Source organism: Solanum stenotomum, chromosome 12 (assembly GCF_019186545.1).
Source record: "Solanum stenotomum isolate F172 chromosome 12, ASM1918654v1, whole genome shotgun sequence".
Lineage (NCBI taxonomy): Eukaryota > Viridiplantae > Streptophyta > Magnoliopsida > Solanales > Solanaceae > Solanum > Solanum stenotomum.
This window is the reverse complement of record NC_064293.1, coordinates 42,552,551-42,571,643: the sequence shown is the minus strand read 5'-3', so window position 1 is coordinate 42,571,643 and position 19,093 is coordinate 42,552,551. Positions and strand designations below refer to the sequence as shown.

The window sequence follows — 19,093 nt, the reverse complement described above, 5'->3', positions numbered from 1 at the left end:
ATTAGTACTTATAATATCTAATTAAACACATTTCACCTTGAATTGATAGAATTATCTACACATTTTTTTCTTTTCTTTTTCTTTTTCTTCACTTGCATCAGCAAAATCAATAGTGTTCCCGCTTACTTTCTAACGTGACTCAAACCCATAATCATTTAAGCAAATCTGACTTGTATGTGTACACATTTTCCCCCTAAATACGGAGATTTTATTAGTGCTTATAATATCTAAATTAAACACATTTCACCTTGAATAGATAGAATTGTCACACATTTTTTTCTTTTCCTTTTCTTCACTTGCATCAGCAAAATCAATAGTGTTCCTGCTTACTTTCTGACGTGACTCAAACCTATAATCATTTAAGCAAATATTACTTGTATGTGTACACATTTCCGCCCTAAATACGGGGATTTTATTTTAAGTAATTAATGCACTTTTTAACTAAACATAAGAGTTTGAATGTAGTAAAATAGGGTCGAGTATTTTGCATGTCAAGCCCTTGAAAAATCATAATATTCATGAAAATGAAAAGACAAGTGGACCAACATAGAATGAAAATTTTCTAATAGTTAAAGATCAAATTATAAAATAGATTATTTCTAATTATAACAACAAAAACAATAATTCATTTAGTAAAATCTCATAAATAAGATTCGAGAAGGTAATGCGTACATGAATCTTATCCTTATCTTATAAGAATATGAATATTATTTCAAATAAAACATATTAAACAAATAATAATAAAAAATATTAAAGAATATCACTAATAACAACAAATATACGATAATTAAAAATACAATCAATAAGTGCAACCAAACAACATCCAACGATCTAATCCTTTTTCTAATTCTTGACCTTCATACGTCAAAAAAGGGAAAAAATTGTACCGTATGGCCTTTGTGAGAGGCCACTTATTAAATTTTATTCGTGCTGCCCAATGAATTAAATTTTTGAGTTTTAAATTGGTTGAATGAATTTTTTCTTTGGCAAGCAAATTTAAAATGGGAATAAAATGTAAATATCCGTCTTAAAACGGCCATTTGTGCAAAACTCGTAACCCTAACTCTTTATATAGGGAGTACTTGGACTTCCCTTCGCATAAATAGGTTAGAAGTTATAACTTACAACAAATCTCTCTTTTATAGGCCCAATTTTTAAGGCGCTTTTTGTCCAAGAAAAATTGTCCCTTCTCTTCTTTTCGGGGTTTTAGCAGGGTTTTAGACAAAGTGCCTGTTCTTATTCTGCTTGATTCTTTTTCAATTCAGTTCTTGTCAAGAACTAGTAATTCTTACAGAAATTGTAGAGCAATGGCGTCGGATACATTAACTTACACGGACTCGATGAACTTTAAGGTGAGGGAACTGTTGAAGGAGGTTCAGTTCGAATGCTCGCCGGAAACCACTGCAACTGTGGACAATGTTGTTTCTGGCATAAAAGAAGCAATTGATAAGATCCCTGAGGACCAGGTCAATCTCTTTCTAAAACCTTTATATCATCCTTAGAACGAAAACGTAATTTATGTGTTCAAGAAAGTAGTAATGTTATAGCGGCAGTCAGTGGGTATAATTTAAATCACACGAAATAATAGTGGTGAAATACAACTTCTTTTTCTTGGATAAAGTAAGTGGTATTAATAACAGCATCAAGAAGATGCAATAATTCCAAGAGGGACAAGAAAAAAACTCACCACCATAGGCTAATCCAAGATTTTGAAGTTCTAATTCAATTTGTGGGTGAATTGGAACCTTTTTATTTTTGATAAAGTAAGTTGTATTAATAACAACATCGATGCAAGAATTCCAAGAGGGACAAGAAAAAAAACTCACCACCATAGGCTAATCCAATATTTTGAAGTTCTAATTCAATTTGTGGGTGAATCAGAACCTTTTTTTTTAATAAAAAAAAGTAAGTTGTATTAATAACAGCATCATAAAGATGCAAGAATTCCAAGAGGGACAAGAAAAAAAAACTCACCATAGGCTAATCCAAGATTTTGAAGTTCTAATTCAATTTGGGGGTGAATTAGAACTTTTCTTTTTTTTGATAAAGTAACTTGTATTAATAACAGCATCAAGAAGATACAAGAATTACAAGAGGGACAAGAAAGAAAACTTAACCACCAGAGGCTAATCCAAGATTTAAAGTTCTAATTCAATTTGTGGGTGAATTAGAACTTTAAATCTTGGATTAGCCTCTGGTGGTGAGTTATTTTCTTATTCAAGGAATTCTAAATTATGCTGAGTTACTAGTTGACTCCACTGCTCCACTCCTCTCTTTTAATTCTTGTAATCATTTTGTTGGCAGGTTAAGGCCGACTTGGCGCCGGGATTTGTTAGAGATATCAATGCGGATAAGGTGGAGTTCACATTTAAGAAGCCAAAATCTTTGGAAATTTGCGGGAGTTATTCTATACATTGTGTTACCAAACACGATCTAAATGTGGATCTTTTTCTTCACTTGCCAAAGGTGTGCTGTCTATTTTCCTATGCAGAGCTATACTCTTGGAGTGTCTTAAAGCCCTACTTGATGTGTATTGTATTATATTGTAATTTATTTACTTTTCACTTTGATGCTAAGTTCAAATCTTTTACTTGGTTACATGATAATATAAGAAGCTTGGTATGTAAATAAGTAAATTCGCATTGTTTGAAATGTCAAAACTTTAAATTTTTAGCTCTTTCTTAGTCTATGCAATGATGCAGGATTTATAAACTAGGGAAATGTGAGAAAGTTAAAATGTGATAATGTTTTAATTGCAAAACAATCAAATCCCTTGAAGTCAGAAATTGCTCTACTTGGTCTGACTCCATTCAAGAGTTGGGTTAACAGCAAAGCAGGGAACATGATGAATAAAGCAAGCTATCTGTTTTCCATCTTCTCCTTATAGCTTCTTTTTTACATAATACATTCCTTCTAAATTCCAAACTATGAATGTGGAGAGATGGGAAGAAGTTTTACTTAATGAATCCTAGTTGAGGGCTTATCTTACTGGAAAAAAAGTAGCCTGGGAAACACGCATGTAATGGTGGTTTAATAGTTGTGATAGATTATAAGTTTTTGTTCATGGGATCTGTCATAGGTGAAAGCTCATTTGTCTGTATGCTGAATGAATAGTGTGAAGATTGTACCTTATGTTTCATGCTATGTTGCTCGGACTCTTCAAAAATGCCAGCGAGTGTGTGTCAGATTCGCCAAAAGTAGTGTATTTTTGGAGAATCCGAGACGGGTGCAGCATCAAAAGTGGAGAGTCCGCGCAACTAAGGTTTCATGTGAACATAGTTGGAACCAATTGATTTTGGCAAAATGATCATGCCAGTCTCATAGTAAATAACCACATTCATGATATGTTACTCTTCTTAGTTTCTTGTTGTGACATATCTTGTTCTTTTTCCAATCTGTTCCTTTTGGCAGGAGTGCTTTTATGAAAAAGATTACCTAAATTATCGATACCATGCCAAAAGATTCCTTTATCTCTGCAAAATCAAGGAGCAGCTGACAAAATCTCCGTTAATCAAAGCTGTGAGGTGGTCTAGTTTCCAAAATGAGGCTCGGAAACCTATTCTACTTGTCTATCCAGGTCCAGTCAGATTATCTGCCCTACCTTCTCTTGCTTCTTTGTGGGCAACGTTTTCTGGCATTTACTGCAGGTTTCAGTTGTTTATCTGACTTGATGTTCTTTTGTTATTGAAGTTGTTAAGCTTATTGGAAATGCTGAATTTGTTGTGAGGATAATTCCTGCTGCAACATCTTTGTTCAGTGCAACAAAACTTCGCCTTGAGCGAAACAATATCCATACTCTCAAACAAGGTTTAAATATTTAGATATTTTGTCAAGCTTCTTTTCTCATATTGAATTGCTTCTTAACATTGATGGCACTTATTTCCACTTCTAGGAGATGCTTTACAAGCAACACCAAGGTACAATAATAGTATATTGGAGGATTTGTTTCTTGAGGATAATGCAGAGTTTGTCAAAAGAACTTTCACTGGATGGAAAGAATTGGGGGAAGCCTTGATACTGCTAAAAGTATGCATTTTTTTAAGGAACTAATACTCCAGTAGCTTGCTTTTCGTAGTCAGAATATTACATCAGTTGCATATCTGTAGGTGTGGGCTCGGCAAAGGAGTTCAATCTATGCCCATGATTGCTTGAATGGGTTTCTAGTCTCTATAATATTGGCCTTCCTTGCAACAAAGCCTGGTAGGCATCATATCAACAGTTCCATGAATACAATGCAGATATTTCGTATCACAGTGGACTTCATCGGTATGTATTCTGTCCTCTATCCTGGCTTTCTTGCACTATGATTACCTGCACAAGAAGAAGATAGACCATGTTTTGGATTTAGACATAGATATGTTAGGCTTCTGTTGGAAAATGTGTAAGATATTACATAGGGGTAATAATTGGAGTTCACAAAAAGAAGATATTACTTCTTGTATACGGGTAACTTTTTGCCCATTTATTAATAAAATCTTATAACTTGATAAAAAGAAAAGTTCATAAACTTTCTTAGACGAATGTTTGACATTGCATACTAAATGGATTGTAATGATGGGATTAATAATTCCGATATTGCTTATACCTGGAAGCAGAAATCAACTAAACGCAGGATACAGTAATCCCGAAATTTGCTGGGATTATATTTTGTAATCCTGGAAACAAAGCACCCCTTAAGTCATGTTGATAAGCATGTTTTGTTTACCTAAAATAGGTAAAAAGGTCCGCTTACTATGTTAGATGCTTAAATTATTCTGATCCTTAGAATTTGTGGCCACCTGCATTTGGCTTTTTCTTGCAAGGGAAAAAGGAGTTATCTGGCGGATAACTCCTGCATTTGACTTGAAAACCAATTGCCTAACACTTAGTCTCCCAAACATTTGTTAATAACCTTAACATGTATATTAACTGAAGTTATGGGCTTATTTGAACTCAATTTGTGAGATTTTAACAAAGTAGGACAGCTAAATAATGTGAAGAGTTTCTCTAGAACAGATGACATTATTTAACATGTACACTTCCAAGCATTTGGTGCTGTGAATTTTGTTTTCTCCATGTTTTATCTTTTCATTTAGTGGAGTTGGCTAATCATGGAAGAGAAATATCTTAATTAGTGTGCTCTTCATACTTATCTTTTATTTTGTTTGAGTTAGAGAACAACTGTAGTACTAATTATTTTTCTGTGTTTGCAGCCACCTCTAAGACATGGGATAAAGGGCTTTTTATTCAGCCCCAGCATGAAAAAAGTGCTTCAAACAAGGTTTATTACTTTTCTTTGTTTGGTGATTACAAGTATTAGTTGTCAGGGAGAGTGCACGAGGCTTTAAGAAGACATACTTGCCAAAAAGAAGTGTGTGATGGATTATGAAGATGTATCTATGTTTCAGTATTAACTTAGTTTGAAAGAGTTTTAAGGATTTAATTAAGAAGTAAAAACCCAAGACATTTTTGATAAAAAAGAAACTAACAATCAACAAGGTGTAGAAAAGCTATTAAACTACCTGGTACAAAGAATGGAGCTTCACCTTTCCAGGCAATGTACATGGAAGAATGTCAGACATGTTCCCCCTCCTTATGTTGCATTAATTCATGTTCTTGTTTGATTGTCTCAGCTAAATTAGTATATCTGTCTTTGGTTATTATGCTTAAAAAATCTTTTTTTCTGGGCTGATAACCAATTGTTACTAATCCCTTTTTATTAGTTGTCTAAATAGGTGACATGATCAAAATAACAAAGGTTTTTAATTAGTCCATTCCTCCCTTTTTATGCATTTTAGGGGTCAACATCTAAAAGCCTTGTTACAAATGCCATTGATTGGTCTTTGAGAACTCGCATCTCACTATGTAATTGTAGCGGCAGACGGCACCTCTTCATAAGATGCATGAGTTACATTTTGTGAATTACTTCAACTTCTTATTTTCTCTTTCTTGTCTCCAAGGAATTGAAACAGGTCTAATAATTTAAAGTGCTGTTGTGCGGTGTACCCATACTCATTTTACGTTTCGAATTGCAGGATATGCAGTTGTTTCCTGTGGTCATTTGCAATTCATTTGAGGACTTCAATTTGGCATTCCGTCTGTCACACAATGGTTTCCAAGAGGTGATTTTTGAGAATTTTAAAGTGCACATTCCGTTGATTTAATCTGAATAATAAGTGCATTGCCATTTTGATCATAATGATCTAACTGCTAATGAGAATGGAGAAATAATAACACTGTCCTTCCTCTATAGTTTGTTTCTCAGATGGTTCAAAAAATTGAGAAGGTGGAAAGGTTTTATATTTCAAGTCTGATTCATGTTCCACTAATAGAATGTTTTGATTGCTTTTATAACTTACAGCTGCGCCATGAGGCTTCTTTGGCAGTTAATTGCATCAACAAATGTGGAGATGGTGGCTTTGATGAGCTTTTTATCACAAAGATCGACTTTCCCGCTAGATATGACTACTGTGTGAGGTGCATCAAATGAATTGTTTGTATTTGCTCTACTATTAGTGTCTTCGAAGTGAATTTCCTTTTGCTATTATCAGAGTTCTGAATTCGTGGTGGCTATTATCAATGATGCTTAGTGGAGCTAGTCACCCTATAAAATAATGAGTATGTTTAAATATCTATTGAAAGATCTGTAATACACTATGTCCCGCTGGTCTTTAAAGCCTTGATAAGGGGGATTTGTTTGTTTTTTGTGTGTGGGGTGGGGTATGGATCACATACTAAGTGATTAGCCTATGCTTTCAATCACAACTATTCATGGAAGTACAAATGTCTTATATTAGCCTTTTTGGTTTTGTTGTTGATCACCAAGATCACTTATATCGCGCTTTGATCCTCTAGATTGAACTTGAGGGGAAACCGTGAAGTTTCTAGCTTAGGATACTGCTTAGATGATGAATTTTGGAGATCACAGGAGCAGAAGGTACTCTCCCTCATGGACCAAGGGTTGAGAGACAGATCTAAGTCTGTTCGTGTTATTTGGAGAAACACTTCATCTGAATGCAACTTTGAAGAGGTATATGTTATGTTGTTCTTCAACTAAGCTATCATGGTATATAACTGATCTTATTATGGCAATAAACTATTCTAGGGACTGTCAGAGCTAGACAATGAGCCATTGCTCATTGGGATTTCTGTCAACTCTGCAGAGGCAGCCTTCAAAATGACTGTCATAGGTCCTAGCCCTGAGGAAAGAGATAAGGTACAAGTCTAGCTCATTGATTATCCAGTTAACTTTTGTTCACTTTGCTTTACTCATACATACTGCATGATATCCCGCCAGGCTTTAGTATTTCGGAAGTTTTGGGGAGATAAGGCGTCACTTCGACAGTTTCGTGATAGTAGAATAGCTGAAGTTGCAGGTTCGGTCATAGATAGACTTCTGTTTCTGCTTCTGCCAGACTCTGAGATTGTTGAATTGATATCTTTTTATTTCTGTTCTGTATGGTCCTCAATTACCAGTATGGGAACATGAGGAGTGGCAAAGGCATCTCATCATAAAAGATATTGCCGAGCATGTTTTGTCTAGGCATCTTTCCATACCCAAAGAAAAAGTTGTTCCTATTGTGGATCAACTTGATTTTTGTCTCCTCCACAGGGATGTAGGTATGGTCGTAATTGCTGGTTACTTTCAGTCTTTGCCTTCTCAAGCTTGAAGAATGTCCCTTGTGAATAATGAAGTTGTTTTTCAGATCCTATATCTTTCTCAAAAAGTTTGCTGGTAGCACTTGAAGAGCTGTCAAAGCGTTTGCTTCAGCTGAATGACATTCCACTAAAGGTGTCGACTGTGCAAGCTCTAGACTCAGGTTTCCTTTCTCTACTCTAAGAGTGTTTTTCATGCATATATATTTGATACTTCTATTACTGCAAAAGCGCTTCATGCTTACAGTTAGTCACAGCTGCTAGGTTGACATCTGTCTTTCCGCCCATGCCTCATCCTCTGGCACATGAGAAGAGTGTTGGCATAAAACTAAGGAAGCCCGTTTCAACCTGTATAAATCCAGTTGAAGTTATGATTCAGGCATGAAAAGCTATCCTTGCATAGTTTTGTTGTATAATCTGCAGTGGATTCCCAAGAATTCTTAAGGATTTACCTCCCCCTTTTTTAATAGCTTGAAGGGTCTGGAAGTTGGCCAATGGATGAAATTGCTATAGAGAAGACAAAAACTGCATTTCTTCTTAGAATTGCTGAGAGGTTAGCCTTTCTTGAGTTTATTTTTCAATGAACAATACTTTGTGTAAGCCAACATTAAACTTGTTTGAGTGCACAATTCTGGCAGTCTGCAGAACAATTGGGGGATGATGTTTACAGCTACGGAAGATGATGTAGATGTTCTAATGTCTGGCTATGCATTCCGCCTTAAAATTTCTCATGAAAGGGCTCTTGGTTTGGTGACTGGGCAAAGTAAGACAGTTTGTGCCTGTATTCTCTACTTCTTAAATGGAAAATTTCCCTTTTTTTTATGGAACTGTTTACCTTATATGGAAAAGACAGCCTGTAGTGACCTACTGTTCTTTCTGTAAGAACATATTTCTGTGTATTGATAAAGGATGATTTTTTTCCTCAGGTAATAACAGTCGACATCAATGGAGCCTCTCTGCTGACAGAAAACTTCTTCTGCAACACCAACATGCGAGCAAGATCAATGCTTTAAGGGGTCGTTATCCTATATATGGACCAATAGTTCGGTAAGGACATGAGTTCATACTCCATGCCCTCTTTCATCCTCCTTATAGCTCATTTACTTTTTTGGTTTGCAGGCTAGCTAAAAGATGGGTCTCTGCACACCTATTTTCCACAGTGCTGACAGAGGAGGCAGTTGAACTATTGGTCTCAAATCTTTTCTTGAGACCTTTGCCATTTGAACCTCCTTTCTCCCGAATTACAGGATTTTTGAGGTTTAATATTTGTCACTCTGAATTCATTTTACTCAATTATATTACCATTTACTTTCTCTTCCCAACTTCTTCACACTCAAATGCTCTTAACTATTTGATTTTAAGTTAACTATCAAGAAAGAAGGAATTACAATTTGGTTGCTTGGAATATACATGTGCTCCTCCAAGAACCTTCATAATTCCCTGCAAAATTGTGGGCGATTGTCATGTGTGCATCAACTACTGTTCACTTTCTGTAGTTGTAAAAAAATTATGCTTGCTCTTTCTCATTTATGATGGACTTCTTTTTTCTTTTCCCTTGTTTATGTTTGCATGTGTCACTTGCAACTTATATTTCTTTCACAACATGGTAGAATGTTATGACCCTTGAATGAAACAGCTAACTTTCTGTGCATTTGATGCTATCTGGTCGAGGGTAAGAATGTGACGGGTCTATTGTGGAATCTATCTAGTGGTGCTTCAGGTAATGTATTTATGTGCATGATTTATTGGGTAGGAGGCGGAGGACTCAAACGTGTGCATATGTGTAGACTGTAGAGCCATGGTTGGCTGTGGTGCTGATTGTTAGCAGATTTTCTTTTATGAAATAGGCAATGGCTCTTGCAGTTAAACAGTAGTAAGCTCTGATTGCCTCTAATGTAGTAACTTTAATTGATCTTTAATTATGATTTTGCATGGTCCTAGCATTTATTATGTCCTAATCATAATCGGTTGATGTATCTGGTCAAATTCCTGGTGTCATCGCAAGTTGTTTGGTCCCCATGGCATGTTCGGTCGGCCAAGCATGACGCTTATTCTGCTGTCATCTGGCTTATTATCATAATTGTACTGTTTTGATCCCCATAATCATGGCCAATTGCTATTCGTTTCTGTTTTATGTTGCCTATTGCCTCCTGTTCTTCACTATAGCTTCTTTTTGTACCACGCTGTCAAATCTTCAAATTTAACAGCTATGCCAATTCAAGTTTTACAGTAACGGTAGGAATAGTATGAACCACTAACCCCCAAAGTTTTTTCATTCCCAACACTTCACTGCTTGCAATTTTTTTCATTTACAATCCCAAGTTTGATTGAAGAACACTGTGAGAGAATATTTATCATATTATTTATTGGGGTGGAGTGTGGTGCAGAAGCTACTTCTAAGTTCTAACTGCTTATGAATATTGGACTCTACAATATGAGAAGCTTCAAGGCACTTCCACTGTCCGATGAAACTCTTTTAACTTAACGCAAACTGAGAAAGAATTGTTGAAGGTGCAGATCAGTTTTGTATTTAAAAATCCCAATATGATATTGGGGCTTGAAGCATATTATAAAAAGTAAAGGACTCAACTTAAATAAGAATTTTTCTTCTACCTTTATAAATTTATCAGTTCTACATGACAATTTGTGCATCTATATCAAAGAGCTGCAGATTCCTCAAAAGAACAGAAAAGCTAGGGTGGAAGTGCAGTACTTCTCCTTGGTAATTAAGACCCCTGTAGGCTAGAAGATCTACATAAAACAAAAGTTACTGACATAACAGTAATCACGTCAAAACATACTCTTGTGAGCAGTCAATTGGTGGAGTGTCTTGCAAACCAACGTCTGAGCTCTGGTAGCTGTGTTCTTTTTTCTTGCTTGTTTTTTCCCCCTTTTAAATTCCCCTGTCCTTTTATGCTCTTTGTTGTTTTTGAGGTAAGAAATGGATGAGATCTGAAGTGGTGCTTTCAGTTTCAAATTTAGTCATAAACTCTGTTAGTTGGTTACTTTTTCTTATATTCTGTATCTTAAACAGGTTCTTACGATTATTGTCCGAATATGATTGGACCTTTTCTCCCTTAATCGTTGATTTTGATGGCGACTTTTCAACTGAGGAGAAAAATAAAATTAATGTAAGTACCAAGCCAAATACTCCATCTTTGTAGGGCGTTCCATGCTCTTTTCTTGTTTTTCCATGTAATATTTTTATAATTCAGAATACTATTTGCATATGAATTTGACAGGAGAATCTCATGAGAAGTAGAGAAGAGCATGAAAAGGACAAACAGAAATTAAGTCCTGCAATGTTCTTAGCTACTAAATATGACATCGCATCTGAAGCGTGGACAAGATCCTCACCAACTACAGCAGTAAGTGTTCCTCAATTATTATACACTTGTATTAAATCTTTGCCTGTATTTTATGGAATCTTGTTCACCGAAGCATAGTGTTTTTCTTTTGCAGCAGTAAGTGAAGAAGCATAGTGTTGTGCTTCCTAATATTGATATATTGCACCCAAATAGTTGGCACATGTTTAGAAAATACTGTAGATTAGATGTCAACTTAATACCATTGATCCTAGAATGTATGACCAAGGTTTCAACTGTAGAAAAGTGGCCTCTGGAGAGGCTCATGGTAATCTTAGTTTCCATCTGCAACCTATTTTTTGCCACTGCCTTGCTACCATATACATGCTTACAACAAAAGTAATTCCTAATTACTATATGAAACCACATGCTTTGTCAATATTGTTTGTGGTGGCATCATTTAGGAGAAAGGAGAAGTATTTCATACGATTGTAACCATGATCTGTCCTGTACTATATTTGGACCAGTGAGGTTAGAATTCACTCTTAAACTCTAGATTTGCATAGGAAGCTTATCATACATTACACAACACAAAATTACAGCAGATCTACATTTCCACTTCTTGTGCATCTTTTTCTCTTTTATACTCTAGATAATGAAAAGTAGCTAGAAGTAAATCTTTTTAAAAAAATATATATTTGTTATTGTAAACCTGTTGTCAAACCCAACAAGGAGCTCAATATTGATCCTATTCCTGCTCATCTCCCTTGGTGGCTTGATCCCTCAACTTTATGGTTGGAGGCGGAGGGTCCTTACCATTAGGTTATCGCTCTTATCTCAAAATTTTCATAAAGTCAATTGTGGACGTTTAGCTTGGGACACATGACTACTTAAAAGGATAAATATTGTTATCGTTATGGATAGTGAGATATCATAAGATCAAGTAATCAAACAATAAGGTAGAGCATTTAAACTTTCTATGGAACCAGGACAAGGCCTTTAGTCTAACACAATCTGCGCATGTAGGTGTGGCACTCTTACTAGTTTTTAGGAAATATTGTCGCTCATGGTTGTCTTGAGAACAAACTCCTCTCATGATTGTTGTGTGTGTTGATAAGTTTTCACGATTGTCATGGCTTTTTCTCTGGCATTAATGCGGGTACTATTGTGTACTAGGAGCTAAGAAGACTGGTGGCTTATTCAACTAGCAGTGCAAATTTGTTGACCAAACTGATTTTGCAAGATGGACATGATTCTTATGGATGGAAAGTATGTAAAAACATCAATTTTCCAGTACCTGTGAATTTGCTTGCTACGACGTGTCATTCATAGTGCTGTTGATGTTTATCCTGCAGTGTCTTCTCCGCACTCCTCTGAGCAACTATGATGCTGTTGTTCTTCTCCACAGGGACAAATTGCCTTACCCCCAGCATCTTCTCTTTCCATCCGAACTTGAACAAGGTTCTTTTTCTCATCTTTCTTTGTAATTGCATTTGTTTCCGCATGATATCTACCTCTATTTCCTCCCCCATTTTCACCCATTAAGCATTGAAACTCCTGTACTAATTAGAGTCTGAAACACTTCCAATTTTTTTCTAGAGCGGTGTGTGGTGCGTGGGCATGCATCCAAGATTTTCCATCCTTTCTTTTCTCCTGGAGACTTCAAAGTGAACTCTGGGGAACTGAAAAGTAAGCTGATGGTGAATTTTGATCCAGTAAGGTGCTTTATTACCGATATTGAGGCAAGTACTTACATTTGCTGACATTTTTTCCACTGAGGTGCTAGTCAGTTATTCAATCCCTTGAACCCCCTTGTTCCTGTGATTCTGAGGATTACCCATTTCTTCCTGCCCATATCTGATGCAGAAAGGATTTCCCGATGTGGTCAAGGTGTGGTACGATGCTGTGGGTGGTGATGCTCTTGGTCTTACATTAGGAAAAGCAAGTTCACAGGTATGCTTTCTAGTTGTATTGAAGTAACAATGATGTTTGGATGTTTAATAACAAGATGGTACTTGTGGTCTGTTCTCCAGAAACGGAAGCATGATGACTCCACGGAGAAGAGCACAGATCTTTTGAATACGCTAAAAACCATAGGCGAGGTTGGGAAAGGCCTTGTGAGAAGTATTCATGTTGTTAAGGCCCGAAAACGTAATAATTGAAATGTTCAAAAGAATCTACACTATGCGTATTGTTATCAAGGTTACTGGCCGGCAGGGAGCTCTTCAAATTTTGCAGCATAACTTTTGTATATGTGTAGTTATCTTGTCGAAGAGCCAACAATCACTTGTATTTGTAATTGTATTGAGAAATTCATTTTATTATTCGAGAAAAAAGAGAAGTGCATGCATTTTCTTTTATTTCAATTCTAACCAATTGAGCCACCAACAATTGTTTGATGTAATCCACAAAAGCCTATGGATACATTGCAAGAAGGAGATAGTAGAAGTATGGATTTTACGATGATTTTTGTACTTGTACAAGCTTAATTTGAGGATTCGGATAAGTTGACCATAATCGTACCTTGGTTCTATGAAGAACATGTTGTATTGATGACCAAAGGGAGAAGTCTTCTGAAGAAATAAGTTTCAACGCTTCTCAAGACCAACATATCCATCATAGTGGAAAGTGAGTGATACACACTATTTAGTTTTGGTGTTTCAAAGAAAAACTATTAGAATTACAACTTTACAAGTGAAATGGATGTATTTCTTTGGTTTGGCAAGGGTTACCTCTCATTAGGGTGTCAAAAGAATATGAAAAGAATAAAACTTAACTAAATCGATTTATACTTTTTCAATAAAATTGTGAATTTTTATTGAAGTGTATAACTGTCTTGATCAATTGAGAGGGTCTTTTAAATTTATAAAAATATCGAAAAATTTCCGAACCGAATAACCTTTCTATTTTATATATTAATAATATATTAAATTTAATATATAAATATATTTTATAAAATATAAATATAACCTAGGTCCTAGATATTATAATAGATATTTCATCAAATAATATGACAAAATCTATGCAAGCACTCCTAGTATAAGATCAAACAATACGGTAATAAAATTTTACATTCTTGACATCTTGATGAAGAAGTGAAGTGCTTCTTCAAAAACATACCTGCAAAAGAAATATTTTAATAATCGTATATTTTGAGGCGATATTTAAAAGTTCAAAAAATCGAGAATCAACCGAACCGTACTGATACTGAAAAGAAATCGATATGATTGGGATGATTTTAAAAAATCTAATTTTGATTATACATTATAAAATACCCGAACAATTGAAATGATATAATTTTTTAAAAGTAACTGACTGATCCGTACCATTAACACCCCTATCTCTCATTAAAAAAAAAATGTAAGAAAAATAGTTATTGCTCTTCATTTCAATTTATTTGTGCTAAAAATATAATTTTTTTGATAGCTTTTCTAGTTTCAATTTCAACACAATCATCATATTTTAATGTCAAAGTAAAAACCAGATGAACAAATAAAAAGGAAGGGAGTACTGTGGAAAATAGGTAAAGTTTATGAACAAATTCCAAAAAGAGCGGGACAAAGCATTAACATGCTAACACGCATGTAGATTGTGGAAGAGAGAGGTTATTTTGACATGGTACCCAAATCAATCAGAGAGAAGAAGAAAGATGGTGCACACTGCCTACGATACCTTCCAACTCCTCGATAATTCTCCCTCCAAAATCGATGCCATTGAATCATACCGCTCAAATTTGCTCATCGCATGTTCCGATGGATCGCTCCGTGTTTACGTTCCAGAATCCTCCGTTTCCGATCAATCTGATTTCCATTCTGAAACCTTAGAGCTTCATCAAGGACCCTATGTGCTTGAAAGAACTCTGAATGGATTCTCCAGAAGACAAATGCTGGCCATGGAAGTCCTCGTCTCACGAGAACTTCTGCTTTCCCTCTCCGAGTCTATCGTGTTACATGGGTTGCCTAATTTGGAGACTTTGTCTGTGATTACTAAGGCTAAAGGTGCAAATGTATATTCGTGGGATGATAAAAAAGGGTTACTTTGCTTCGGGAGGCAAAAGAGAGTCTGTATTTACAAACACGACGGTAATGACTTGAATGTATAAGTTTAATTGTTGTATTGTTAATTGAAAATTTTACATTATTGTCACGGCAATGCGGTTTCTGATCTGTTTAGATGAGTGGATGTGTACTTGATCAGTCTCTGCCATATGTGAAAGGAAAAAGGAAGTACTTTTCTCTATGGGCTGATCAATCATTTAATGATGTTACAAACATAATGTAAAACTGTGCTTTCCCACTATTAAGTGGACGTAGAGATATTATATATGTTATAATAATCGTTGGAAAGATTGTTTGATGTAAAAAAACATAAGATAATTCCCAAAAAAATTGAATAATTTAATGATTTGAATTTTTGGAAGTTTGTATAGAAATGGAATGGTTCAAACATTTCATGACATCCAAAAATAGCCGAGTGTTACATAAATTGGGACAGGGGGAGTATAGTTTTCGGTTCACTACATTTAGTTTAACACAAGTATCATAAAGGCCTGTAATTTATTTTTCCTTTGATTATCAGGTTTCTTGCTCAAAGCAATTTGGATATTGATGATCGAATTTTTCTAATGATATAAGAGTTCTGTTACTGTAACCTGATTTTTATTTGAAACTTCTATAGGGGGGAGTGGATTTGTGGAGGTGAAAGAATTTGGAGTTCCTGACACAGTTAAGTCGATGTCATGGTGTGGTGAGAATATTTGCTTGGGGATTAGAAGAGAGTACAAGATATTGAATACCACGAATGGTGTATTGTCTGAGGTGTTTTCTTCAGGGAGGATCGCCGCACCTCTTGTGGTGGCTCTTCCACCTGGAGAACTTCTTTTGGGCAAGGTAATGTTGGTTATTTCTTTTAGAAAGGTAACAATATTATATATCATTGGTACAGAGGTTGTGCAGAAATCATAGTTACATTTCAAAAGAACAAAAGATATCTCCTTACTCTTCTTACAGGGATTCTACGATATCTATCAAAGATTCAGCATCATCTAGGAATTTTACCTTAAACCAAAAGTGAACTTAAGAGCAGGTAGTTCATCTTGCCAAAGCTGGTCTACTCCTATCCTTCCCACACAAAACACATGTTGAACACAACTTCAACCTCTTTTCCATCAAGTTGTCTTGAGTCAAGCATGATTCTTTTACAGCTAGCCAGAAAAATGCCATCCTATAAGGTATCTTCACTTCCTAGATATGCTTCCACGGCCATTTGCTGTCTTAAGTGGCTCTATTACCTGGAAAATGCTCCAAACTTCTGAGAGATTCAGCTATTTTATTTACTTCCCAGTCATTCAATGGTCTTCTAAAGCCTATTGCTGTCATTATTACATTGAGTTGATTGACATTGTAGTTCTTTTTCACACTTGCACACAACACTATGGCCTGGTTGACTGAGGTGGGCCATCTTCCCTAAGTGTTGTTTCTTCTCAAATTCCACATACCAGAGCTCCAATGTATCCATAGAGCAGGGGAAACATACTTTTACTTCAGAATTTAATTCATGTCTGATTCACCTTTGATCCTCATTCCTTGGATGATATATGATTCCATAGAATCTATAGCTTTCTTTCTATGACTTAGTCGATGAAGCCCTTGTGGATCATCTTTCACTTCTCTTGAGTAAATTCCTAATCTTTGAAAACTATCTGTCCAGCTTTTTATGCTTACTGAACCAGTACTGGTTGGTTCTAGGTTACCTTTTTGCAGTAAAATTACTGTTAATTATTAAAAAAAAAAGATCTTTGAAAATTATCTGTATGTTTAATCGCTGTTAAGTGTTGTTGTTACAGGATAATATTGGTGTCTTAGTTAACCAAAATGGGAAGTTGATCCAAGAAGGGAGGATTTGTTGGTCTGAGGCTCCTGCAGTTGTTATTATCCAGAAGCCGTATGCAATAGGTCTTTTGGGGCGACATGTTGAGGTAGCTTGAGTATTTAGTTTGCTAATTAGTACTTTTTGTTCATTTAACCGAATCTCCTTAGATCTAAATAATCTGGAATGACAATGCAGTTTGATGTTTTGGAAAATTGCAGATACGTTCTCTTCGTGTTCCTTATCCTTTGATTCAAACAGTTGTCCTTCGGAATGTTCGTCATCTTGTTCGAAGCAACAATACTGTGATTGTTGCTCTTGATAATTCTGTTTTTGGATTTTTTCCTGTGCCTCTTGGTGCGCAGGTAATTGTCACTCTAGAAAATTTTCTTTAATATTATGTTGAAGTATACTGCTTACGCTTCTAATCCAGTATTAAAACTGTAGCACATTTATGTCTTGTGTATTTGAATGACTCATTTTCGATGGACTCAAGTTTGTCATGAAGCTAATCTGAGAATGCCTTAGACACTCAAACAGAAAGTCTAAGTCCTGCAAAATAAATCTATGTTGCAAGTTGTAATGATTATGATTATGAGTTTTGCTTATAAGACCTCATGAGCCAAATAATTCATCTTCTTACTTCAGGTATCAAAAAAAGATCAGTTTAGTCTAGAGTTTTATGGAGAAAATCATGAAAATAAATATTGCACTGGAGAATGTTCTTCATTGTATATAAAAGAGCAAAATGTAGCACATTGTCCAATTCGTATGCTCCCTCATCTCTTTGTATATTATGTGGTTTGACTAGGAGTGCAAACTAAGAAATTTGTTTGAATTGTATATCACATTCATGTGGTGGAAAAGATCAAGTTAAATATTGGAGTTCATGTGCACGGCTGGTTTGATTGGAAAAATATAAGACTGATATAGTTTAGACTCAAAAGTTTAATTTGGGAAGTCATCCAAAGTGAACCGTGTAATATACGTCAGATGGGGGGTATATTCTAGTACCAGTGTATTTTGTCTTTATGATTTACCGTCACTGAAGTGCCCTAAGTCAATTACTATTGGTGTTTAGCTGAGGTGATGGATAATGGAGATTGAAGGATGTTAGTGGTCAAAACAGTATGTTGAACCTTGTACATTAAGGTTTGGAATGTGGACTCTTGGATTATTATTATGGATCCAAGGCTCGTCTACTGTTGAACCTCAAGTACCACCATCTTTAGCCTTCAACTTGCATAACTCACTAGGATCCCAGGTGGCCCCATAGAGCCAAGTTCTGATGCCTAAGTGAGTGTTGACCAAAAACTGCTAGGTGTTGACCAAGGTAGAAGAAAGATTGACACAACCTTAGCACCAAAAGCTGGCTATTAAGGTGGGAAAGCCCAAGGCTATATAAGCTCCACATCGGGTGGCTCTGATACCATTGATACAACCTTAGGAGAATGGCTATTAAGGTGGGAGAGCAAGGCTATGTAAGCCCCACATCAGTTTCCCATTTAACCGATGTGGGACTCAAGTTCCATTCCTTGCAATAATAAACAAAGATGGAGAAATATGGGGTTTTGCTTGTAATCTCGTGCTTATATTGTGCTTTCTGAACTGAGGACTGGTAGAGCCACTCTTGTTCTTGGACTGCTCCTCTGGCTAGTTAATCGAGATATGAAGGCAATTATCCCATGGCTTGTTAATCAAGATTTGTAGCAGTGAAACCTGGGTTCAGGCTCATACCTTGCTTCTTGGACTTGATCTGCCAGTTGGCCAAAAGAACTTTAGGTCTGAATTATTGAGTTTGGATCAGGGTATGTGGAACCTGTTAGGCCATGCACCTTGAACCTGTTACCAACAGATCTTAATAAAGGATCCTTAAATTCAACAGCGTGGTAAAAGAATTCCTTGACGCACTTCACAGGTACAAAAGTTAGGGGAAGACCCATTATTCACTGAGTTAATTTTGAGAGTGTGATTCCAACTTTTCTCTATGATGCAGATTGTACAACTAACAGCATCTGGAAACTTAGAGGAAGCCTTGGCTTTGTGCAAATTGCTACCACCAGAAGATTCAAGTCTTAGATCTTCAAAGGAGCAATCAATTCATATGAGGTGATTGCCCCCTTCCCCTGTCCCCACCGCCCCTCTTCTGCACCAACTTTGTGCTTAATTGTAAGTCAGTAGCAACAGCATCTCATTTAGATCATTTTCATCACCTTCTTGTTTATATTAATGAAAGTTTTTTTTACCTGAACCAAACAAAAAGATATCTCATTTAAGTCATGGTC

General features: G+C 35.9%; 3 protein-coding genes across 4 annotated transcripts in view; 2 read left to right on the top strand and 1 right to left on the bottom strand.

The window, feature by feature from the left end:
- The first annotated feature begins 1,196 nt into the window (after window positions 1–1,196).
- LOC125849231 (uncharacterized) lies at window positions 1,197–13,400 on the top strand. Its single transcript, XM_049529272.1, has 26 exons — window positions 1,197–1,466; window positions 2,305–2,466; window positions 3,412–3,577; window positions 3,691–3,807; window positions 3,893–4,026; window positions 4,107–4,266; window positions 5,193–5,260; window positions 6,015–6,101; window positions 6,341–6,456; window positions 6,835–7,009; window positions 7,085–7,195; window positions 7,277–7,355; window positions 7,456–7,599; window positions 7,686–7,799; window positions 7,893–8,014; window positions 8,106–8,188; window positions 8,274–8,398; window positions 8,562–8,682; window positions 8,755–8,892; window positions 10,670–10,766; window positions 10,878–11,003; window positions 12,117–12,209; window positions 12,296–12,401; window positions 12,540–12,686; window positions 12,811–12,893; window positions 12,974–13,400. The coding sequence occupies exons 1-26, from the start codon at window positions 1,308–1,310 to the stop codon at window positions 13,100–13,102; spliced, it is 3,162 nt and encodes a 1,053-aa protein (XP_049385229.1). The 5' UTR covers window positions 1,197–1,307; the 3' UTR covers window positions 13,103–13,400.
- Window positions 10,824–19,093, bottom strand: part of LOC125849239 (protein RADIALIS-like 5) — a 79,998-nt gene continuing 71,728 nt past the window's right edge. Inside the window, exon 3 of the transcript XR_007444599.1 lies at window positions 10,824–10,833. The gene's annotated coding sequence lies outside the window, so the exon portion shown is untranslated. The remainder of the gene's footprint in view (window positions 10,834–19,093) is intronic.
- Window positions 14,493–19,093, top strand: part of LOC125849232 (vacuolar sorting protein 39-like) — an 11,706-nt gene continuing 7,105 nt past the window's right edge. Inside the window, exons 1-5 of one of the 2 annotated variants that reach the window (XM_049529273.1) lie at window positions 14,493–15,022; window positions 15,618–15,829; window positions 16,786–16,917; window positions 17,030–17,173; window positions 18,805–18,917. In XM_049529273.1, coding sequence (XP_049385230.1) covers window positions 14,590–15,022; window positions 15,618–15,829; window positions 16,786–16,917; window positions 17,030–17,173; window positions 18,805–18,917 — 1,034 coding nt within the window. In that variant the 5' untranslated portion in view covers window positions 14,493–14,589. Of the gene's footprint in view, window positions 15,023–15,617; window positions 15,830–15,915; window positions 16,171–16,785; window positions 16,918–17,029; window positions 17,174–18,804; window positions 18,918–19,093 lie in introns of those variants that run through there. The other variant, XM_049529274.1, reaches the window with a different exon arrangement.